The sequence below is a fragment of the Bos taurus genome, chromosome 19, assembly GCF_002263795.3.
Source record: "Bos taurus isolate L1 Dominette 01449 registration number 42190680 breed Hereford chromosome 19, ARS-UCD2.0, whole genome shotgun sequence".
NCBI lineage: Eukaryota > Metazoa > Chordata > Mammalia > Artiodactyla > Bovidae > Bos > Bos taurus.
In genome coordinates this window covers 40,830,567-40,856,279 of record NC_037346.1, presented here as the reverse complement: position 1 = coordinate 40,856,279, position 25,713 = coordinate 40,830,567, and the positions used below count along the sequence as shown (strand labels likewise).

General features: G+C 39.6%; 1 protein-coding gene across 4 annotated transcripts; it reads left to right on the top strand.

The window, feature by feature from the left end:
* Positions 1 to 59: 59 nt before the first annotated feature.
* On the top strand, positions 60 to 22,631 carry SMARCE1 (SWI/SNF related, matrix associated, actin dependent regulator of chromatin, subfamily e, member 1). Of its 4 annotated transcripts, none has more exons than XM_005220743.4 (11): positions 60 to 104; positions 2,312 to 2,363; positions 2,540 to 2,583; positions 5,506 to 5,610; positions 10,500 to 10,580; positions 11,770 to 11,901; positions 12,166 to 12,337; positions 17,469 to 17,641; positions 18,197 to 18,298; positions 18,921 to 19,131; positions 21,350 to 22,631. In XM_005220743.4, exons 2-11 carry the CDS (start codon positions 2,357 to 2,359, stop codon positions 21,556 to 21,558), a joined length of 1,236 nt encoding a protein of 411 aa, XP_005220800.1. In that variant the 5' UTR covers positions 60 to 104; positions 2,312 to 2,356; the 3' UTR covers positions 21,559 to 22,631. The 4 variants fall into 4 exon arrangements, with proteins under 4 accessions (XP_005220800.1, NP_001092586.1, XP_059734191.1 ...); NM_001099116.2 differs by having other exon boundaries at positions 18,921 to 19,143; positions 21,350 to 22,629; XM_059878208.1 differs by lacking the exon at positions 5,506 to 5,610.
* Positions 22,632 to 25,713: the final 3,082 nt, after the last annotated feature.

The following is a 25,713-nucleotide window of genomic DNA, read 5'->3' as shown; positions in this document are numbered from 1 at the left end:
GAGTGTTGAAAGTGCGAGCGCGGAAGCTCGGGACGCGAGGGGCGGGGCGTGCGCGGGACAAAGGGAAGCGAGGCCGGAGCTGCGGGCGCTTTTTCTGCCCGCGGGTGAGTGTTTCCGACTGGGCCCGACTGGGTCGGGAGGGTGGAGAGGCGTGGGGTCCCGGCTTGGCTGGGGTTGCTGAGGGTTGCTGGGGTTCAGACTTGGCCGCGGGACCAGGGCCGGGGGCCGGTTGCGGCCTCTTTGAGGCCTAGCGGAGCGAGGGTGGGGAGAGAGTCCCGTCTGGGGCTCCTCTTGGGCGGCCAGAAGTGCCCCTTCCACTAACCCCGCGGAAGTGGTCAAAGCGCTTCTGCATGCTCCTCTTCAGTAGAGTAGCTGGTAAAGTGCACCTTCACATCAAACCTAAACGAATCGATCTCAGAGGAAGCCCTTGGGGAAAGCTACGCCCGTGGTCCTCAACCCCGGGAAGGTGGATTCCCCTTGTCCAGGCAGCTATCTGAGGACTCACGGTGTGGCTTGGAGTGAAAAGCGAAAGCTCGGCAACAGTTTGGCCTGGGTTTGAAACCCATCTCGGACACTTACTGACTCTGTGTCTTGAGTCAAGTTACTTACACTGAACGAGACTCCTTTTTTCCCTCTGTAAAATGGCAGTAGCAGTACACATCTCGTTGGTAGTGTGACTGTTAAACCAGATGGTGTTAAAGTAGTAAACCTGTCCCGTATAAGGTATTCACCAAATAACTTCTCCAGGATTTTATGCCAGGCACCGGAGATGCATACAGTGGTGGACAAATGTACGAGATCACTCTTGAAATTTATGGTATAGCAAAAGAGATCAGTAATTTTAAAGTATTAACAATAAAATGTGACACACCTGGGAGCTTGTGGCAGTTATTATCAGGGCCCCCCGCAGCAAGGCCTACTGGATGTTGACAGCCCACCCAAGCTTGAGCAGGAAGGAAATCTGCACCAGACTGGTTTCCTGCCTGTACCTTAAGGAGAGAATGGAGACCCAGGTTGGGCCATTGAGAAAATAAATGATTTCTTCCTTTCCACACCAGGCCTCTTACTCATAATGCTCCAGAAATGCCCTTAAAATACAAAACAGGAGCAAAAAAAAAAAAATCACGTTTTGTTTCTCATAATGTTGGATGAAAACACTCTAGTAGTCATAGAAGTTATTTGCCTTTTTTATGAAAATGAATGTTCGTCTCTTTGTACACACTGTGTGTAGTGTATAGTGAGGTAAGGAACAAGTTCACGTGTGTGTGGTCATGTCCTGAGCTAGTGTTACTGGGACTGAATTGGTAAGAATTGAGCTAGGTACTGGGACAGCAATAATGAATTAGCTGGTCCCTGTCTCCATTCAGCCCCCATTTAGCAGGTGTAATATGATATCACTGATCTGTGTAAATTGGAGTACAAATGAGGAAACATTTAATTTTGTACAGATATGTCCAGAAATCTCCATTGAGGAGATGTATTTTGAGTTGAGCTAAGGAAGATCAATAAGAGTTTTTTCCAGTAGACTCTGGAAATTTATTCCCAGCGGTTATGAAGCTATTTACCATTATGTTGTTGTTTTTTAGTCGCTCAGTTGTGTCTGACTCTTGTGACCCCATGGACTATAGGCTACCAGGCTCCTCTCTCCATGGGATTCCCCAGGCGAGAATACTGGAGTGGGTTCCCATTTCCTTCTCCAGGGGATCTTCCCAACCCAGGGACTGAACTCAGGTCTTCTGCATTGGCAGGCGGGTTCTTTTACCGCTGAGCCACCAGGGAAGCTCCCTTTACCACTATAAGAGAATGTGAAGTTTATTGTCACACCAGTTACCTTTTCCACTGCCTTCAGGAGTAAAATGCTGTTTTACTAGAAAGAAGTTATCCTAAAAGGAAGGCAGGGCTGTGGCTGATCAGGGAGCTGTCGGTGTCTGGTAGGCCTTGTTGAGGTAGGCCCCAATAATACATCATATTCTTTGGTCACTCTGTTTTTACCAGTTTGACTAAACGTTTACATGGCATCAGCGAGACGTTTTCCATACAAGAGGTGGCTCAGAATCAAAAAACAAAACAAAAAAGCTTGCAAGTACATGTCTAATTTTACTTTTAATATCCCCTCTCATAGTCATTTAATTCTGATCAACTAAGTGACCTAAAGAACTAGGAAAATATTTAAAAGGCTTGATTACTAGAAGATAATGTAATTTTACAAAGAAATATCAAACTACCCTATTCTTTAGAAAAACATTCTCTTATGCTTGCTGAGTTTTGATTATCTTTATTTTTCTTTTTTTTTTCCTTTTTTTTATTTTAGTGTCTCAGATTCATTCTTAAGGAACTGAGAACTTAATCTTCCAAAATGTCAAGTAAGTTTCATTTTTTATATTTATCAATCTATATTAATAAGAGACGAATGCCCTAGCAAATGGGAATTCCAAAATACTCTCATTTTTTTTTCTTCAAAACAGGACCATTGGTAGTTTTGTTGCATAGTATTATATCTCAGTTGTTTACAAGAAGTTATTTATTTTCTTTCAAACAGAAAGACCATCTTATGCCCCACCTCCCACCCCAGCTCCTGCAACAGTAAGTTTTAATTTTCTTGTTAATGTAATAGCCGAGTCTGGCCTTGATACAAAAACCCAGATGTCTTCCAGTGACAGTCACTCAGTCATCACAGCAACAGGATGAAAAATTCAGCTAAAAAACAGCACTTCCTACTAAATAAAATAACTCTGCGTCTTACCTTGAACCAACCCCAACATTTAAAGAAACATACTACTGAAATGCCAACCTCCTATGCTCAGTTCTTCTTTTAATTAGAAATAAGTGGCAAGTTTAACACTTTTCTTGTTCATCTCTATTAAGATTCTTGAAAGCTAATATGAAAAAAATGCTCATTCTGGCATTTATTGTTTTTAAACCTAACCTTCAATTGGTTACATTTTTCTCTTCCTATCTGTATATAATTTTCACATTAAATCAAACAATAAAGCTTCCAGTTCTATACTACCTTATTGTAAATCTTTATTTTCAAGCTGTTCAAGTAAGGATTTCATTATCTGTGGGTCAGATCCTGCTATTGAGTTTTATGCCATAAATAATATTTTATTGGATTGAGACTTGATATGTTTCAAAGTGTATAAATAATAGTGAACTAGTTTTTTTCATCAAGCAAGCTCTGGCCCAGCTTGGTCAGCATGTAAAATAATTGCCCAATCCACAAAACAGATTTAACAGTAACTCTTCAAGCCTTGCTGAAATGGACTCCTTGTTATTTTTTTATTTAAAAACAAAAAACACTGTTAACATTGACCATATCCTACAAAAGAAGTTAACTAAAGCTGTTAGCCCTCCTTCCATTCTCCCTACCCCTAAATTTCAGGCTAGCTTACTAATTAGGGCCTTGTATAACTTTGTTTTCTCCACTAGATAAACTTTTATTTACTAACCTTCTGCTGTATGTTTCAGTTTATCAACAATTTGTTTTTCCTTAGTAAGATGCTTTTAAAAAGGAATACTATATCACATCTCAACTTTATATAACGTACAGTTTCTAAAGTTACTTCCAGTAGATCGTAAAGTCCTGTGTTCGGTTTATTTCCTTTCTTAAAGAACATTTCTTACTTCCATCTCCTTGGCACTCTGCTAGTGGCTATACAGGTGGAGTTGAACAATTGAGATTCCTGACCTCAAAGAGCTAACCATGTACTTCATTTTTGGAAATGGTATAATTGCAGTGTTTTAGTTTGAATTTTTTTTTAAGTTCCCTTACTTAATTTTCTTACATTATTGCCTCATAATATTGAACAGTGATTATCATTGCGTATGCAGTCTTTGAAGGTGTCATTTTGACGCAAATACTGCCTCTAACAGCGTATATTATCTTGAAGACATTAATTTTTTTGAGATAATAGAAATAGCTCAGAAACCAACCCTATGATTTCTTAAATGTAGAAAGGGATATTTTTACCTTTCTTTAATCATACTTCTGTACCATTATAATTTTACATTACACATAATATACAGAAGACTAGGGGTTAGTACATCCAACAGAATGGATATTACATGAGTTATCCTCCTTTATTTTATTTCCATTTCTTCTTCCACCACCATCACCACCACCACCACCTCCACCCACCACTACCACCCAAATGTACCACCACTCCAAGTAATATACACTTCTTTTGTGCCTTTGATACTTCATCTGTGTTTTGCCTACTTATATATGCTTGATTTGCGTCTTCTATAACTACATAGACTAGAAATTGATCACTTGTTCTCTTGTAAAGAATATCAAATGATTGATCTGCTTGAATGTCTCTTTTTTGGACACTAAGGATATGTGCAGTGGCATGTTTTAGAAAATTGTGTTGATAATAGCTACAGCTTAGTTGGGATGTGTTGTTTATTTTACATTATACAATTCAGCATTGGTATTAATTGCATGTTAAAATGAAATTACTGTCACTTGTTTTGATTGAATTTCATTAGGTCAAATACTTTACTTTTGGTCTCTCTTTGCTACATCCCTTTTATGCACTATATTCTGATTCTCATGAACATTGGATGTCATTTTATTAACCACGAAGGGCACTGCTATATAAGAGCCCATTTGTGATCACATCAACACATAATTTACAAAAGCTGAAAATTCTGTTGCTCCAACAAGCAATTGTGGTTGGAAAGAGCTAGGGCTATCAGGAAATCAGATGAGGAAAAAAAGTTCAAGTCTGTCTACTAGAGAAGTAGTTCACATTAAAACTAAATGCAGAAATTGTTCGTGATTGACCTGTGGAAGATGGATCAAAGAAGAGATGGAAGAGAAAGCCTTTAAAATGACTGGGTTAAAAAGATCAGACAGTACCCCCAGAATGAAATCCATGCATTTCTTACAAGTCTTTGTTTTGAAATCATGTATGTGACATCCATTGAATCCCACATATGTTTTTTTCTATTGATGACTTCTGGCTTCCTGATTTGAATCTCTTCTCATTTCTCACACTATATAAAATGATTTAAAGCTGTCTTTGGAAGCAATCCATTTCTTGTTTTTGTTTTTGGTAGATAAGGGCATTGGTGGCATTCACATGACTGTCAAATAAATCATGTTTTGTTTTGCATGTAAAGTGTTTTCAGACTCCCAGTTTATCACATTTCAAGCTTTAATCTCAGACATATATCGCTAAGTTGTTATTTCATATATTGACCATAAAGTGATCCTGAATGTTCGAGACACTTCAGTGTATTGCTTATCCTGAAAGACAAACACGCATTCACACATACAAACACCACTGGCCCCTGCAAAGAGACAGAAAGAGACAAAAAAAAACAAAAACCACTTGCAGACTGGTTTTTCAATGAAAAAAAAGAACAATTACAACACATCATTGCTTGTTTAAATTCAGGTTGCTTTTGCATGCCATATGCAGATCATTTTTCATTTCTGTGTTTTCCTCGTTTGAGCTCATTTCTCATTCGTGTTTTTGTCTCATTTGTTTCCATCAGCAAATGCCCAGCACACCAGGGTTTGTGGGATACAATCCATACAGTCATCTCGCCTACAACAACTACAGGCTGGGAGGGAACCCGGGCACCAACAGCCGGGTCACGGTAGGAGAATCAACTCTTACAGCATCCAGCAAACAACTGGAATTGACCAGAAATGCCTTCAGGTTTAGGTCCTTTTGAATCATCAGCACAGCCATTTAAAAAAAAATTTAACCTGGCTTTCAGATTATTTTAAATATTCATTGTACAATCTTATACTGAAAAACAAACAAACAAAAAATAGTAAGATCTGGATATGTATATAGAAGAGAAGGAGAATCCATTCTGTTTGGTGATTGGTAGAGATAAAGCCTTGGGCACTTAATGCTAGTACTCTATGTAGACAAACCTAGGATTTCCTATGGTTAAGATGCCCTTTTTGAGGCGAAGAGTATCTTTCATTTAAGGTATTTGGCATTAGGTTCAATAACTATTTTCTTAATAGAGACTGGGCTTATAGACGTGGCCTTTTTGGGCTATCCTACCAGTTTGAACTGCTGCACACAATTATTTGTCTTTTGGATTTAACAGTTGACGTAACTGAGATTCGTTTCTTTCTAGTTAAAAAGATACTTGTGCCAATTCAAAGAATTGCAGAATGAAAGCTGAAGGAAATTACTTTGAGTTACCAGACTATACATATCTACAACCAGAAGTACATTTATAGTTCAGAGGGTAAAGGATATGATTTCTGAAACTTAGATGTTTCACTTAAATAATCAGCCTGAGATACCAAAATTGGATGATGTACTTCAAACTTTTTTTTTTAACTTCAGACTTTTTATTTTAAAATTATCTTTAACTTCATTTAAGGAAATTTAAGGTACCCAAAAAACAAATAACTATAAAAATGATTTACCAAAAATAGATAAATAAATCCAAAAGCCAAATGCCTACATACATTGGAATGTGGTATTGGTAAGAATTTATACAACCCAGAATGGCTGTAAACTTTTTAATACCTGATTTTTGTTTGCTGTATTCAAAAATAATTCATTTAGTGTGACTTCAAAAAAGCCCTCTCACCCTGTAGTCAAGCTAGAGCAGAAAGCTTGTAACTACCAAACTATATGTCTATCTTGGTAAGCATATTGCTTAGCTTGATAGGTTTTGTTTGTCTAAATATTTCATTGTTTCTGCATAATTTGTACTTCATAAGCATATCAAGTTGTATGTGCCATGCATATTTCATGGTATCTGAAAAGAATTCTGACAAAGTGTGTGTATGTATGCATTTTACAATGCATACAGTTTTTATGTGCATCGGTACTTGTTTTTCCCTGGCCTGAATGTGTTGTTTGACAAGTGTAATGGGTGGCAAAGTTATCAAATGATAAAGAACATTTTAATTTAATTAAGGGGCAGAATCAATTTTGGATTGTTTATGTTAATACAGAAAATTATTCATGGGTAATAATCAAAAGAATGATTACATTTTAATAGCTCTATACAGTCAGCTCTTGATTATCTATGTTGATGGAAAAGTAATGGTGGTAACGGTAATATTAGAATAATTTGTATTTTATTTTCTGTAGGCATTTCATTCTCAACCAGGATGTAGCTGGGAATCCTTTGTTAATAAAGCCGTATCATTCAGTGGAGACGTACCAGGAATAGGAAAGTACAGTTGCTGTCTCAGGGTCTTGGGCAGTTATCTGTTTCTCCCCATTCCTTCCTGGGGACGTTGGAACCCAGTATTTGGAGTAAGCACTAGCTTTAGGGTAGATTAGTATGGGAAGGCTGTTGGACATGGAAATGTTGATGTTCTGGTTCTTTATAGTTGTTTTATTTGTATTATTGTCCTCTCAACACCATATTGAAGTGTAATCCAGGTGGTATGTAGACTTGAACTGAAGGGACTAGGAAATGTGGAGGCTTTTAGCCTGTGTTAATCCTTCAACTTTTAGTGACCTCTCAGGTAATCATTCTTTACAAAAATTATGCCTAAAATTTTAAACTACCTTTTTCTTTTTGTCTGTATATCCAATTTAAGCTCTGTTAGGACTCAATAGATCTGATTTTGACCTTTATAAAAGTGTTATTTTAATATGACCCCATTTATGTGTTACTTTGTGGCGGAGCTTCTCTGGTATTATTGTCTGCAAATCACCTTAAGTCGTTGATTTGAAGGAATGATTTGATGACACCCTGTGGAGTAGCTTCCCATAGGATCTACGAACATGTGGTTTTCCCGATGACTTCAGTAAACTTGAAGAGTTTTCAGACAATAAACACTTTATATATATAAGCATGTTGAAACCTTTTGGAGTGCTTATGGTAACTATGAAGTGGAATTCACTTCTGGTCAGTTCTTCATCAGATGCTGATTAACATTCTCTTAAGTACCTATGTGAAAACAGATTGAGACAGAATGTTAAGAACAGTTCATTTCTGTGCTTTAATGGGAATTTCATCCCAGAAGAAAACCTTGGGTAAGATCTTACCAGAGAAGCAGCTGAAAATTGGGAAGAAATAACACAAATCTCTCAAGTAGCCAAAATTTCACAAAACCATAGACTTTATTATTCACAGGGGACCTTCCTCTGTTGTAAGCAGTTTTAACTGGCATAATTAGTTGTCTTCTCCCGACTCATTGCCATTTGGAGAGGGGGACAGTTGCTGCTGGAGGTAGGTTTCCTGACAGCAGCAAGGAAGGAAACAGCTGAAAAAGGAGACATGCCTTCCAAAATCATAACTATCAGGTCATTTAATAAAGGAACCGACAGTTTTTCATACCTCAAGCCAGGGGATTATAGCAAAGCAGTGGTTATAATTATGTACAGTGCAAACTGCTTTTTTTTTGGTGGGGGGAAAAGTAATGTTTGAGTCATTTTAGAAAGATGTCCGTTTGAGATGGTTAATGAATTAAGACTGTTGAGTGATATTAACCTTTAATGTCATGAAAACCAGCTAGAATTTAACTTTGTTGTTATTGTTTTGGTTTAGTTCTGTTTGTATTTGTAAACTGACTGGTCAGTGTAATGAAAATATGACCTCAACATGCAGACAATCCAGGTACCTTCCTTTGGGAGAAAAAAAAGAAGCAAATTCATTGTTATAAAATGCAGCTCTTTGAAAAATATCAAGGAGCAAATATTATTGTAATTTGTTTTTAGTGTTTTAATTCATTTGGAACCCACTTCATGAAATTCTGAAGGTTTGTGTTGGCCGCGAATTGGAAGTGCTTTCTAGTAACTTTATGTATGAAGAATCAGACTTTTGTGTGTTTCTTGCTCTGAACTCATGGCAGAAGGTTAGCTTTGTAGAAATCCACACCCACCCACCAGAAAACTCCTGCAGCCCTAAGACAGATCTCCTGTTGGCTATTCGTACCGCCGCTGTTGACAGCTTCCATCCCCCACGTCTCATTTCACCCTGCTGACCACTGCTGGCTAAAAGCAGGGTTTGTCTACACAGGCATCAGCATCCTGTGTGGTAAGAATACGTGGGCGATGTGGAGAGAGAGGAATACTGCTGCAGAGATGAAATGCTTTCTTATAAGTTCATGTATGAAGAAGCAGAGTTACTGACAAGTATATAGGGCTAGAGGGAGACCCTCCTCGCAGGAAGAAGAAACATTGTTTGAAAGTGATGGAAGGGGTACAGGCACACTCTTCCCTGAGCCCTTCGATGAAAAATAAGGTTAGACTTGGGGTCTCAGCTGAGAATTGCGGTGGGGGGGGTTCCCTCTGGTTTTACCACAAGAACACATAAGGGCAAGGGAGCAAAATGTCACCTTAGTTTTCTTATAAAGATTTGTTGATTCCTATCTTTTGATAATTAGAAGGAAGCCTTCTTCCTTCCCAGCCTGGCAGGAAAATCAATATCAGGAGTCTTCCAGAAATGTGGGGGAAACAAATGTAATTCAGCCATGATTTGATGCTGGGCCCTTGATCAAATGCAGCAGGGTGTGCAGAGATGTGAGTAGGTTCAGAAGCAGCTTTCCTGTACTGGAGGTGTGGGGGGTGCCCACGGGCTGCCTGGTCTCCTGCCTGGACTTAGCCTTTAGAAAGAGCTCATCTCCTCTATTTCTTGCCCTTTTGCCTTCTCTCACCCACTTTCGTCTTTACCTTTTTAAACTATTTTTCAGTCTCCTCACCTTCTGTTTCCCATTTCTTTTTTCTCTGTCTTCCCCCACAAAAATCAGCATTTTTAAAAAATTAAGTGGAGTTTCTTAACATATGGTCTCAAAATAACTTAATCAGGCCCTGTTTCTATCATTTCTCTGTTCCTGGTAAACTTGTTCACTCCTCTGCTGTGACTAGGAGTACAAAAAAGACATGACTTCAGTGCACACTTCCTAATCTCCTTTATTTAAAACAAAAACTAGATATGGGTAAAAGAAAAATAAAATCTCTAGTGATAACAAAGGAGTAAGAAGGTTTTTTGTTAGTTTGTTTTTCATTTTTGAATCTAGGGAGTAGGTTTTGTGGTGGTGGCAGGTGTTCATGTGGAAACGTGTTCCTGAGATGGTACAAATAGTAAATAGTCCCCAGTAGGCAGTGTGAGATGTGGTAAGTGCTGATCGGGTTCAGCTTCTGGTGAGATAATCAAGTGTTGACTGTATATGTAATGGTAAATTAAGCAAAATAAAAGGATGCCAGGTAATGTCCTAAATGTGGGACATCTGATGTATAACCATATATTTTTGCTGTATGGATAATTGTGTAATATTTTATTTGTTCTTACAGCCAGGTTGTCAAAGCAGTGGCAATAAACTGCTAAGTAACATATTAAAAAGCTCTGTGCTTAAAGTCATTTTCTTTATTTTCTTTTGATGTGAACGTTTCTGAATTTGCAGTGATAGCTATTTTCAGTGGAGAAAATATAGGAATCTTGTATCCATGGACGAGTAGAAGAAAGGCGCATTAGAATTTTTAAAGGGACTCTCTTTTCAGTTTGCTGGTGAACTTCTAGCAATTGAGTAATGAATGTATTTAACTCTTTTCTAGGCGTCCTCTGGTATCACGATTCCAAAACCCCCAAAGCCACCAGATAAGCCGCTGATGCCCTACATGAGGTACAGCAGAAAGGTAGGTGCCCTGGAGCCAGAAGGGAATGAGGACTACAGTCTTTGCTCTTTGCTTTACATCAAGGGTCAATGGACTTAGCTGGCCGTTTTGTGTATAGTCAGAGGAGAGGATACAGGATTGCAGTTGTTAAAGATATTAGTTATGATTTCGAAATTCCAGAACTAAAATCCAACAAGAAAGTGATTTAATAAACAGGTAAGGGCTTCCCTTGTGTTCTAGTGGTTGAGAATCTGCCTACCAGGGCAGGGGACAAGGGTTCGAGCCCTGGTCCGGAAAGATCCCACATGCCACCGAGCAGCAACTGCGGAAGCACACGTGCCTGGAGCCTGTGCTCCACAACGGGAGAAGTCACCACCACGAGAAGCCCGCGCGCTGCAGCTAGAAAGTACCCCCTCTCAGTGCAACTAGAGAGAGCCTGCACAGCAGTGAAGACCCAGCATGACCCCAAAATAACAATAATATATATGTGTATACAATAAACAGCTTAAATACTTAAGATAAAGTTGTGTAGCCAACATTGTGTAGTCTTTTGGAGAATATTTAATGACATGAGAAACAGGTGAAAAAAAGGAATGCAAGACTACAAGTACTGGTATCTTATTTTTATAAAAATAATAGGAAATACATGTTAGTTTGAATTTTTTTAAAAAAGCCTAGAAGACAATGGTTATCTCTAAACAATCAACTTATGGTACTTTTATTTTCTTCATACTTTTCTTGAATTTTTTTTTTTTTGGTGGGTGGAACAGATGATGAACCTCCATTACTCTCAAAATAACAAGTATAGCTGATATCTTTATTAAAGATGAGCATTTACCTATTTCACCACTACTTAGAAATTTTGAAATTTTTGGTCATAATTACTATATGTGTAATTTGACAATATGTTATGTTGTATTACGCACAGTAACCTCATTCCTTCTAAACTTGTGAATTTTTAGAAAGACAGACTGTGTAGAGTTATCTCATCATAAGTGTCTATAGTGTTTGGAGGTCTCTGAAATCTGCCTTAAAGTAACCCAGCGGACCTTTGATAATTGTTGCAGCAGGCTGATTGGAACATGGGTTTTGATACTATTCCTTGTGCCTTTATTGACGATTAAAGTAAAGGTTTCTATATTAAAAAGTATTTGTAAAAGTCTGTATTTTTAGGCATCAATACTAAAATCTGAACTGTTTCCTTTTCAAGGTCTGGGACCAAGTAAAGGCTTCCAACCCTGACCTAAAGTTGTGGGAGATTGGCAAGATTATTGGTGGCATGTGGCGAGATCTCACTGATGAAGAAAAACAAGAATATTTAAACGAATACGAAGCAGAAAAGGTAGGATGGAAACTACGGTGGGACAGGTACCAGGTAAAGTTCGTAAACACTTTGTTGTTACTTATAAAAGAAACATACAATCTAATCAGACAGCTGAGGCTTCATCTGCCTGGGTCAAGTCACTCAATTTCTCTAGACTTCAGAGTCCTTGTCTGTAAGAAGGAGATAGTTATCCTGTCTTTTGATGTTCAAATGAGATAATGTAAGTATTCATTATAACCTGCAAAATATTAATTCTAAAACAGAGAAACATTTGAATTTCAGATAGAATACAATGAATCTATGAAGGCCTACCATAATTCCCCCGCGTACCTTGCTTACATAAATGCAAAAAGTCGTGCAGAAGCTGCTTTAGAGGAAGAAAGTCGACAGAGACAGTCTCGCATGGAGAAAGGAGAACCTTACATGAGCATTCAGCCTGCTGAAGACCCAGATGGTAAAAAAAAAAAGTGGGGCTTTGTTTATGCTTTCTCTGAGAATTAAAATAGGAGAAATCTCTTTAAGTTGAAGTTTTGTTTCCTATCCGAAATGGAAAACAGCACAATTTCAGTGCCATTTCAATATTTTAAATAATTATTTTGATTAAGATTTGTGTGTAAATTTCCCAAAGAAAAAGAAATACCCTTTTTAGTGCAGACAATAGCAAAAACTACCTATTGTTTATCAAAATCTTTGTACTCAGAATGCATGAAAGGTTTTTTTAGTTATAATCAGAATTTTACCTCAGCTGCTTTTAAAAGTTAAATGCCTTCAGGTTATTGTTATTGGTTCCTTAAATCAGCTGAGTTAAAGGCTCTTAAGTGAGAAAGTTAATGAGTGGGAAGAGACATTTTGAGCTCTAGTTAATTCAGAAATCCAACTAGAATTTATAAGTACAACTGATAATGATACTTACAAGGATGCTTTATTGCTCAGTCACCAAACTTATAAGGGTGCTTTACTGCTTAGTCGCCAAGTCACGTTGGATCTTTTGCAACCCCATGGACTGTAGCCCGCCAGACTCTGTCCATGGGATTTCCCAGGCAAGAATACTGGAGTGGGTTGCCATTTCCTCCAGGGGATCTTCCTGACCCAGGGATCAAACCCACATCTCTGCGTGGCAGGGAGGTTCTTTACCACTGAGCCACCTAAGAAGCCCTCCGAGGGTGCACACCTACAAGTGTTACACACACACACACGTGCACGTGGAACAGAGCTTCCTAATTGGCCTCCCACGAAGAGTTTGCAGGTGTGCTTGTGCACTTCTGCTTCTCTGCAGCCAGGCGGGGTCTGAGGCTGCAAGGAGCTTCAGAGCTAGCCACCTCCAGCTATGAGTATACTCATCCACATAGCACGCATGCTATACAAACCATTTTCCTCATGTGCTGCTGTGATGTGGAAGAGGTTGGAAGCTCTAGCTGCAAGCAACAGAAACATTAGGAAAATAATTTAAGATCCCATTTTAAAGTAGTAATAACAAAGAAGAAGCTTATAGGGCCTTAAAGAAGAGACCTTTAGGAAAAGAAGCACTAATACCACCTAAAGACATGAATAAACTTAAATACTTGGAGAGAAAACCAAAAATGAGTTTTTAAAAGAAAGGACTGGAATATTGACAAATATCCTCATAAATACAAATCTAATAAACATAGAGACTAGAATAGGGAGTAGAGACAATAAAGCATATTAAGCAGAGTCAGCAGTGCTACAGACACACAAGCACGTGCAAACTGTTAATTGCTCAGATTGAATGATTAATGCAAGAAAAAAGCACAGAACTAAACAAATCGACGAGATCCAGTTTACAAATAATTGGAAGGATGGGAGGTCAGTAATAAGTGGGAACAAAGACTTGCAACGTAGAAGCCATAAGTAGGAATCAGATGAAGTTTTCACTAGGTGAAGCGACAAACAGCATGAACGTGGACAGGGACTGAAAGAGAGTCACTAAGGAATAGTCTTGAAAAGAGAACCCTTCTCTGTTTCTCAGCTTCTGCCCATTATGTGTTTTAAGTTGAAAATAGGGTATTAGAACTAGAGCTGGCAGTAAGAAAGGACAGTAACAATTAAGATGCCAGGATAAGGATGACTTTAGACTTTGGACTTTATCCCTCAGAACAGAGTAGAAAGAGGAAGACTTGGGGGTGGAAATGTACGTAAAACCAAGAGGAAGGCAGAAGGTCCACAAGTACAGCAGCTGCTCACTCTAACAGAGACCTACAAGCCTACAGGACATAGGCGGTTATCCTCACAAGGTAGTGAAGGCTTTCTTTTTTTAGAAAGAGAATATTCATGAGATAAAGTAAATACCTGGTGAATTAGAAAATATAAACCTACCCTCGGAGAAGGCAGTGGCACCCCACTCCAGTACTCTTGCCTGGAAAATCCTATGGATGGAGGAGCCTGGTGGGCTGCAGTCCATGGGGTCGCTAAGAGTCAGGCAGGACTGAGCGACATCACTTTCACTTTTCACTTTCATGCATTGGAGAAGGAACTTGCCTGGAGAATCCCAGGGACGGGGGAGCCTGGTGGGCTGCCGTCTATGGGGTCGCACAGAGTCAAACACAACTGAAGCGACTTAGCAGCAGCAAACCTACATTCCCCTTACCCAAAAATGAATCAGCCAACTCAAGTGCAAGGAAAGACAGGTGCAGACTTCCTTGGTTAAGTCTGTGCCCTCCCAATGCAAGGGGTGTGAGTTCGAGCTCTGTTCAGGGAACTAAGATCCCACGTGCTGTTCAGCATGGCCAAAAAATAATACATTTTTTAAAAAAGGAAAGACAAGCCCATATTGCTAAGACTTTATTTACCAGTGATCAACACTAGGGACATATGAAAGAAGAACAGTAATAAAAAGGAAACCTAGATGGATAACTTAGCACAAATGTACATAATCCTAAGTGTGAATATGAAAAACTTTCCCTTAAGAAGTAAAAAAAGTCACAGAATTTTTTAATGGTAGCTTTTGTTCCAGTAATTTTAAAAGTTAGTTGATTTAAATAAAAATATTAACAAATAATAGCACATGTTGTTAGCAGATATGTCAAAAACTGGTAGTGATAAGAGCAAAGGTTCAGTTCAGTTCAGTCACTCAGTTGTGTCCAACTCTTTGTGACCCCGTGGACTGCAGCATGCCAGGCCTCCCTGTCCATCACTAAATCCTGGAGTTTACTCAAACTCATGTCCATTGAGTAGGTGATCCCATCCACCCATCTCATCTTCTGTCATCCCCTTCTCCTCCCACCTTCAATCTTTCCCAGCATCAGGGTCTTTTCCAGTGAGTCAGTTCTTCGCATCAGGTGGCCAAAGTATTGGAGTTTCAGCTTCAACATCAGTCCTTCCAATGAATATTCAGGACTGATTTCCTTTAGGATGGACTGGTTTGATCTCCTTGAGAGATCAAACAGAGTCCAAGAGACTCTCAAGAGTCTTCTCCAACACCACAGTTCAAAAGCATCAGTTCTTCATTGCTCAGCTTTCTTTATAGTCCAACTCTCACGTCCATACATGACTACTGGAAAAACCATAGCCTTGACTAGACAGACCTTTGTTGGCAAAGTAACATCTCTGCTTTTTAATATGCTGTCTGCTGCTGCTGCTGCTAAGTCACTTCAGTCGTGTCCGACTCTGTGTGACCCCATGGACGGCAGCCCCCCAGGCTCCCCCTTCCCTGGGATTCTCCAGGCAAGAACACTGGAGTGGGTTGCCATTTCCTTCTCCAATGCATGAAAGTGAAAAGTGAAAGTGAAGTCGCTCAGTCGTGTCTGACTCTTAGCGACCCCCTGGACTGCAGCCTACCAGGCTTCTCCATCCATGGGATTTTCCAGGCAAGAGTACTGGAGTGGGGTGCCATTGCCTTCTCCGAATATGCTGTCTAGATTGGTCATAACTTTTCTTCCAAGGAGTAAGCGTCTTTAATTTCATGGCTGCAGTCACCATCTGCAGTGATTTTGGAGCCCCAAAAAATGACATCTGCCGCTGTTGCCACATTTCCCCATCTATTTGCCATGAAATGATGGGACCGGATGCCATGATCTTCGTTTTCTAAATGTTGAGTTTTAAGCCAACTTTTTCACTCTCCTCTTTCACTTTTCATCAAGAGGCTCCTTAGTTCTTCTTTGCTTTCTGCCATAAGGGTGGTGTCATCTGCATATCTGAGGTTATTGATATTTCTCCTGGCAGTCTTGATTCCAGCTTGTGCTTCATCCAGCCCAGCATTTCTCATGATGTACTCTGCATAGAAGTTAAATAAGCAGGGTGACAATATACAGCCTTGACATACTCCTTTTCCTATTTGGAACCAGTCTGTTGTTCCATGTCCAGTTCTTACTGTTGCTTCCTGACCTGCATACAGATTTCTCAGGAGGCAGGTCAGGTGCTCTGGTATTCCCATCTCTTTAAGAATTTTCCACAGTTTGTTGTGATCCACACAGTCAAAGGCTTTGGCATAGTCATAAAGCAGAAATAGATGTTTTTCTGGCACTCTCTTGCTTTTTTGATGATCCAACAGATGTTGGCAATTTGATCTCTGGTTCCTCTGCCTTTCGTAAAACCAGCTTGAACATCTGGACGTTCATGGTTCACATATTGCTGAAGCCTGGCTTGGAGAATTTGGGGCATTACTTTACTAGCATGTGAGATGAGTGCAATTGTGAGGTAGTTTGAGCATTCTTTGGCATTGCCTTTCTTTGGGATTGGAATGAAAACTGACCTTTTCCAGTCCTGTGGCCACTGCTGAGTTTTCCAAATTTGCTGGCATATTGAGTGCAGCACTTTCACAGCATCATCTTTGAGGATTTGAAAGAGCTCAACTGGAATTCCATCAGCTCCACTAGCTTTGTTCGTAGTGGTGCTTCCTAAGACCCACTTAGGCAAAGTGTAATAGTGTAAGAGCAAAGGTAATAGCTACTAAAAATAGGCTTGTAAACTAGACCCATACTAAATGTATATGAACTTGAGTGAATAGAAATAATGTGTGATACCTTTATACACTGATAACAAATGTATACATGTATAAATTGATAAAAATTAAAAGTGAAATTTAGAACTAAACATTTTTTAAGGCCTTAGTGTTATTTTAATCTGATAAAATATGTATATGCCCATCTGGGAAACTGCTGTTACTAGAGGTGATGTCTTTTCTGCAGTGGGCGTTTTCCTTACTTTGAAGTGCTGTAGTGACAGAGACACCAGAAAGTTCCTGTGCAGCATCAGTTGTAAGAGCTTTGAATTACTATCCAGAGTGAGGTGCTTGGCAGAGTCTGTACTGCCAGCACGTGCAGCCTTCGTGTTGATTTCCAGGCCAGAGACACTTAGTTGTATCTCATTTGAGTTCCGGCCAAATATCAGATGCACATCCTCACTTAAAAGATTTTGTGAGCAAAACCAACGTCTTGGCCGCTGAACACATTGTATCCTCTGTATGGTTTTTATCAAGTGACTGCCCTGGTGCTCCTTTGATGCCCTTTAAACCCACTTATTAGACCAGTGAGGACCATGGCTCCGTGGTAACTAAGTGTTAACATTGTTACACTCTCCTGATGATGGTAATTGGCGACCTGATTTCCAGATCATGTTGTTTATTCCAGATTATGATGATGGCTTTTCAATGAAGCATACAGCCACTGCCCGTTTCCAGAGAAACCACCGCCTCATCAGTGAAATCCTTAGCGAGAGTGTGGTGCCAGACGTTCGGTCAGTTGTCACAACAGCTAGAATGCAGGTTCTTAAACGACAGGTCCAGTCCTTGATGGTTCATCAGGTAAAGACAGAAACACTTGTTACAGTAAGATGGGCCTGTGCCATAGGTGCCCGGTGCCCTGATTGTATACCTGTATACATGTATACTCATGTATACCATGCATGAGTGTGCCTGTTAAATATTTATGTCCAATCTAACCTGTTACTGATTCAGGGAAGAGGCTGGAGGGAGTAGACCCTTCCCAGAGATTTAGTAAGTTTGTCATTAAAACTGTAACAGGGAGCCTTTTGACAGAAAGTGTATTTGTTAAGAATTTTGAGACATCCTATCAACTTTTACTAGCATACTAAATATTTTTCTTCCAAAACATTGCTGAGAGCTGAAAGCATTGTCTAACTTAATCTTGTTAATGAGTCATTCTCTCTGTGTTGCCTTTTTACATTTTTTAAATTTTAGCACATTATATAATAAGTTAAATTAAAAAAGCAAAACACTTATCACACTGTGAAAAAGTGTGGACCATTAAAAAAAAGAGACATATTTTCTGTGTTTGACATTAGCTTTAGAGAAGATAATTTAATAGTAAATAACAAAACCTGATCTTATCTTTTACAGCGAAAATTAGAAGCTGAACTTCTTCAAATAGAGGAGCGACACCAAGAAAAGAAGAGGAAATTCCTGGAGAGCACAGACTCATTTAACAATGAGCTTAAAAGGGTATGGATTTAATGTGTTAACTATACTTGTATCGCTGTGTATAGATTCTTTTTTTTTTTCATTCTTTTTTCCAAAATAGTGTTTTTATGTAGTGTCATTCACTTTGAAACAGGGTTAACTTTGCTGTAGCTGGTAAGATCTTTACTTTATAAAATAATTTCCATTTTCTGGCAACGTTGCAATAGGTTTGAAACATTGTATAGTATACACGTTCAGTGAACTAGGCCTGAGACTCTAGAACCCTCTGATATTTTAAACTCTCATACACTTGTGAATTATTTTCATTGCAACTTATTCATCAAATGTCTTCATTAGCTGTAGCTCACAGTTCGCACTTCACATGAAAACAAGTAAACATAGTGTTTGGCAGCCTGAAATATAAAATAGAAGCTTTGAGTATAAGCCAGTGCTTTCAGCGTTGCTTCACCAACTATTCGTAACACTTGGTACTACATGGCTGCTAGGGCAACCTTCCTGTAGACACAGGAGCTTGGTTTTTTTCCTGCCGTATATATGAATACAGTTCTTGGCCAAGAAAACCCACTTGTGAAATAAGTTCTCTGACTCAGAGATTGTAAGAAAAGAACGTGACTAAGAGAGTGTTTTGTTTTCTGACTACTAGTTGTGTGGTTTGAAAGTAGAAGTGGATATGGAAAAAATTGCGGCTGAAATTGCACAAGCTGAGGAGCAGGCTCGAAAAAGGCAGGAGGAAAGGGAAAAAGAGGCAGCAGAGCAAGCCGAGCGCAGCCAGAGCAGTATCATCCCTGAGGAGGAGCCAGCAGCAAGCAAGACCGAAGACAAGAAGGAGGACGAGAGCATGCCGATGGAGACAGGTAGCCTGCCAGGTGATTACAGAGTAAATGTTGAGGGCTTTTACAGCTGTCTTTAATTCTGACTTTCCTTTCTCAGTGCTTTCTGGAGGTCCTGTTAATCTTGCCTCTTGAATTATTCTCCATATTACATGCGCATTCTTTCTTCCCAAATCTTAATCTCTTATAATAGATTCACTTAAAGTGTTGGTATTGGTACAAAATAGCAGTGATGTGTTGCCTTTAGTCTGGCTGTTTGAGGTCTTGGGTATTTGCCCAGATTGAGTCATATCATTCCCTGACTTGGGATATAAAGTACTGAATGTAGTGGTTTAATGGTTAAGGGTGCTGGCCTGGAGGGCCCACAGATCTGGGTACTGTTTCACCCCATGCTAGCACTGTGACCTTCAGTCTAGGTAAGTTAATTTCAGTTTCCTCCTTTGTAAATATTCTAGCACCCACCTCTTGAAATGGAGTTCCCAAGGATAAAGAAGCAGATGTACATAAAATCATCATTACTGGCTTTGACATGGTATTGGCACTCAGTATTTTAACCTTTATTGCTAAAATTGTTTAAACAGCATGTGGTCCTTGCCCTTAAGATCAGTCCTCTTTGGTGTCCTAGAACAGAGGTGGGCAAATAAAACCTGCAGGCCAAATCCTGCCTGCCACCTATTTTTATAAATAAAGTTTTATTGGAACCGTTTGTTTACACATTATCTGTGGCTGCCTTGGGGCTCCAGCAGTGTAGTTGAGTAGTTGCAACTGAGACAGCCTGACTCAAAAAACCTGAAAATTTTCTATCTAGTCTTTACAGAAAGTATTTATTGATTCCATCCTAGAAAAATTCATACTTCCAGTTCTACTGATTTTCCTGACTAAAAGCTGCCTCAAGGCAAACAATAACATGTAAAGCTTACGTGAAGTACTGATTAAATCAATTATTGGTTGAAATCTTGGGATCGCCCTGCACGCTGTTTTGACCCTGCCCAGTGCGCTGGATAGTAAACAGAACTGAGCTGGAAGCATGGGAAACACAACCAAAAGCTCCCTGGACTGTCATTACAAGGGCTGAGAGGGCCCAGAGTCACCCTGGGTGCTCTGCTGACAGCTTCTGATTTGACATCTGGAAAACATGAAGTGGAATATGCTAGCTATCTTGACCAGATATTTCTACAGAATGTATCAGCATATTAACATTTCAGATAGTCAGATTTTAAGTTTAATTATCTGAATCTTTTTCTGTTTTGTGTGAACGTGTTTTTTATCTTAACAAATTTGGAGCATGAACACGTTTTGTGGTTAAAGCGAGAGCGTGAGAACGACAGCATGGTTCCTTCACTCCCTCGGCAGCTGGGACACTGCTCAGTCCCCTGCCGCTGTTCTGTCATCTGTGAATAGAGTACGCCTGCAGGAGAGGGTGCCTGTAGTCTTTGGGCTTCCCAGGTGGCTCAGTGGTAAAGAATCCTCCTGCCAAGCAGGAGACCTGGGTTCGATTGCTGGGTCAGGAAGATCCCCTGGAGAAGGAAATGGCAACCCATTCCAGTATTCTTGCCTGAGAAGTCCTCTGGACAGAAGAGACTGGCAGACTGCAGTACATGGGGTCACAGAGAGTCAGACACAACTTAGTGACTAAAACACCACCACCATAGGTCTTTACTCAAATTTTTATCTTCCTAGCTGAAGAAAAAAAAAAAAACTGAAGAAAATCATTTCAGACTATTGGAGCAATAACAGAAAACAGCCTACCATGACTTATAACAAAATACTTTATCAGTCTTATACCATTTCCTTACCTGCTTTCTCACTCATTAAATCCAAGTACTTCACGCAGCATTGTCCAAAGAAATATGTCCCTGTGTAATTAGAAATGTTCTGCTACCGACTCCTTTTAATGAAATTTAAATGAAATTAATTTTCATAACTCTTCAAACACCAGTGTGCACTTTAGACTTAAAGCACATTGAAATTTGGAAGCTAAATTTTCAGCAGAAATACTTGATTTGTATTTAGATTCAAAATTTACAGTTAAAAAGTAGATTTTTTTTTTTTTTTTCCAAATTCCAATTTGTTTTAAACATGCTGAAAGTTCCTTGGTCACACTAGCCCGTCTCAGGGCTTGGTATGTGTTTTCAGTTGTACTGAGCAGCTGCCTTATCATTGGATGCTGCGGCTCTGGACTGTCAGCACAGAAGAGTACGTTTTTGTCTGGGAACTAACAGTGACAAATGTGTGATTACAGAGGAGACACACCTTGAAGATACGACAGAAAGCCAACAGAATGGTGAAGAAGGCACTTCTACTCCTGAGGACAAGGAGAGTGGGCAGGAAGGGGTGGACAGTCTGGCAGAGGAAGGCACCAGCGACAGCAACACTGGCTCAGAGAGCAACAGCGCCGCCGTGGAGGAGCCGCCGACAGACCCCGCACCCGCGGGCGAGAAAAAGGAATGAATGCTGCCTTGTTCTATGTGTTCTAAGTAACTTTTTTAAATGAAAAAATGTTTTTTGAGTTTTAATGGTGTTATGTGGTTTGTGTATTAATATTGTTCTTGTCCATATCACACCACCAAAGGCTTTTGGACCATTTAGCATCACGAGCTGAATGGCACAGTCACCTTTCGTAAGCGGTTGCAAAGATGGTTCTTTGGATCTTGTTTCTAGCCCTCAACTGCTGAGAGCCTCAGAATTTAGATTAACTGAGAAAATGCCCACCTCTTTTAGAGAATTATCCTTTGATGCTGCAGAATCTACTTGTACAAATGCCTTCCTACAGCTCACTTGGGTGCTTACCAAAGCCATAGCTTTAAGCCTTCCCAGTCCCCATCAATAGCTTCCTGAAGGTCCCCTTTCTTGTTTCCTTCCACAAAGAACAGCTTCTGGAGAACGTAATAATGTATGAGTATGTGTTTGTTCACCTACCCTTTTTTATTTTTCATCAGTGTCAGATACCAAGAGTTGTGTTAATGTGTTGAGTGTACCTACAACCACACTTGGATTGTATTGATCCAGAAATAGTCTCCATAGTTAGTTACTGGCTTATGAATAGTCATTAAAGTGAACATGGCACATATACACTTATCTATACTGCCTTTTGTTATCATTAATATTGGATATGTTCTGGTGAGAACTCATCTTTATTGTACAGGGGGAAAAATACTTTTTTTCCCTGAGTTTTCCAAAGACAGAATAGATCAGAAAACTGAAGGAAGTAAATATTCTTGTAAAGGAATATGTAACTTCAAAATGATTAGCCCATTCTAGAAAGAAAACAGCTGGGAATTAAGGTTCATCCACTGGAAGTTGTTTTACAATAATCAAAACATTTAAAACCTCAAGGCTCAGGATCCCATAGGTCAGAGCCAACCTTTTTGATAAACTCTTAGTAAAGTCTTAGAGACTAGAAGCAAGATAGTTTGTGACACATATGCGTTCTAAAAACTAGAATAGATTTTTACTGAATAGTGGTATAACTGATGGTATATGTTTCTTAAAGGTCCAAATGTAATAAAAAAATGGAAAAAAGAGTCTCAGTGTTTTTAATGCACTAAGTATTCTTATGCAAGGCAAGCTTATAATTTTGTTATTATAATGTAGGGACAATATGGAGTGGCCTTTCACAGCTGTTAATGAATTTGCTTATGCAGATAAGGTCCTGTCTCACCAAAGTACGTAAACTACTGTAAGTTCATTTGCACAAGACACTTGAGAAAATTCGTTTCCTTATATTGTAGTCATGTCACATGGTTTTCAACCCCAAAAGTAGTAAATTTCTACATTCACATATGAGAAAAAAGTTTTACACTGAAAAAAAAAAAAGTCCAAGTAAAGGTAAACCCTTTACTTACATGTAGATAGCTTGTCTATATGGACAAGACTTGATTTATAGTGAATTCACTGCGACTGAGCTCACAGCCCACAGTGACTATGACTTTGTCCAGCTGCCTGAGAGTGAGGAGGAAAGGAAACAAAGCTGGGAACACCCCGTTGGTATCTGTTTTTTCTTTAAAACACATGAAATCTTTCTCCTGTTTCTTTCTGAATCAAAAACTAATTTATCAGGGACTTCTGGTGGTGGTCCAGCAGTTAAGAATCCACCTTCCAAAGCAGGGGACACAAGTTCAATCCCTGGTCAGCAAACAGGGCCCACATGCCCTGGGGCAACAAGCCCTCACGGCAACTACTGAGCCCGCGCACTCCAGAGCCTGTGCACTGCAGTGAAGACCCAGCACAGCTAAATTTTCAAAAATAGTTTTTTTTAAATAATATATTCTGGGTGTAGGGTATTGTAGGGCTAAGAACTTCAACCAGGTCAGCCCCAACAAACTTGGTATCTTTTTTAGTACATTGTCAAAACTGGGCAGAGGAGTGGTTAATGTGGGTGGTAAACGGCTAGATCAAGATTGCTCTGGTATTAAAGTCTCTTAAATGGAAGTGGTTCCTTTGCTAAGCTGGAGATGGCAGGGAAAACAAGTCTATCTAGACTGAGCCTGCCCATGCAATGCTAGAGCAACAGGCAGAAACTAAGATGGGATTTGGCAGCTTTTAACCACAGGGCAGGAAAATCAAATTAAACTTCTTTCCTGTCAGAGTGATCATGCAGAAAACACTGATGTTTGATTGTTTTCCTAGTTTATTTAAGAAGGTGGCATGTGGTCAGGGTCCTTGTCTTCCGTTTCCAGTAGGCATTGGGCATGTCACCGAAACTCTCTGAGCCTTTCAACGTAAAATAGACTGAACTACTTTCAGTGCCCTACTTCTCCACATAGACATGATTTTTTGGGGGGGGCGGGGGTGTGGGGTGGTGCTGCACTGGTTCTTAATTGTAGGATGCAGGATCTTTAGTTGCAGCAGGTGGGATCTAGTTCCCTGACTAGGAATCAAACCTGAGCCCCTTGTATTGAGCCTCTGGACAACCAGGGAAGTCCCACAGCCATTATTTTTTAAATGCATATAAAGTTTGAGGGCTTACATTTTTATTCATTTTTAACAAATGGCAGAGGGGAATCCCCAACAGTCTCCCAGTTTTCTTACAGGAGTTTGAAATGTCATATCTCCCCATTCATCAACAAGCATGACTTTTTAAGTAGCTCTCCTGCAGTACATGAAAATGACATACTCTGTAAAGCAGAGCTTTCAGGAAAGTAACTGGAGGGAAGCTCGTTTTAACATAGAAACATCCTATGGAAAAGATAAGATGCTTGATTCACTATATTTGAAAGAGAATCTGGAGCTTAAATCCCTCCAAATTTTTAGTTTTGATCCTTCCCTTTTAGAGACTAGTTTAGGTTTTGAACAACTGGTGCTGACCGTGTGAAATTCCTATTGCCTGCCATTAAATTGAAGCTGTGGCTTCTCGTGTGAACAGGCAATGATGCTGGGATTATACTGTGTTAAACCGTCACTTCAGAAATCACTCCCTTCTACCCCAAAGCACTACCACACACAGTCTCCTTGCCTGGCATCAACAAGGGCAGGAGTTTTATCCTGTTGCTTCTCATTGCTGGGCAAAACTTGCTGGAACAATTACCTTCTTACTGATTTGCACATTAGAGGGCTCAGTGTCTTTACAAAAAAAAAACCACTGTGTAACAAGCTGAAAGGAACTCTTGAGCCTTTTTAGAAGAAATCATGCCGGATTATCATCTGGCTTACAATGTTGTTTCTTTGATCAACACGGCAGGGGAAATTCTGAGTATAGTCAAAAATATCTACAGGTTTTAGTAATCATAAAACTGTTTATAAACATCTTAATATTCAGTTCAGTCTGTCAGTCATGTCCGACTCTGTGCGGCCCCATGGACTGCAGTACGCCAGGCTTCCCTGTCCATCACCAACTCCTGGAGCTTGCTCAAACTCACGTCCATTGAGTTGGTGATCAACCATCTCATCCTCTGTCATCCCCTTCTCCTCCTGCCTTCAGTCATTCCCAGCATCAGGGTCTTTTCAAATGAGTCAGTTCTTCACATCAGGTCGCCAAAGTATTGGAGTTTCAGCTTCAGCATCAGTCCTTCCAATGAATATTCAGGACTGATTTCCTTTAGGATGGACTGGTTAAACCGTATGAAATTGCCAGTGTTAAGTTTTTAATCTACAAGATGACCATTTCACCTGGTCTAACGTAATAATTCTGCATTTTATAGTCCAAATTATAAGCTCTTAATAGCAGTTTTCTGAGTGTGAAATGATAAAACTTTGGACTTTCCAGGCTGACACTTCTCTAAAAATTACTGCCTATTATTAAAATCCAGATTAAGATGCAAATCCTAAACTATTAAGTATTTAACAGCCTGATTTTTAAAATACAACACAATAACAGATAGTTAAATTAGCTGGCTTGTGTTCACATGTTTTCCCATTTAGCAACAAAAACATGTAATTTTTTGCATGTATTCAAGACATATAGGGAGGGAAAGTTCCCAAATGATTTAATTGCTTTTTACATAGAACTAAGACAGTGACTGCAGATCATGGCCACCTCCCTATACGAGCCATTTGAAAGGCAAGGAAGGCCACCTCAGACTTGACCTTCAGAAGTGGCAAAGACCTTGGGTCAGCCACCTCACCCACCCATCAGCCCCTTAGATAGGACCATTCCCTTCCACAAGT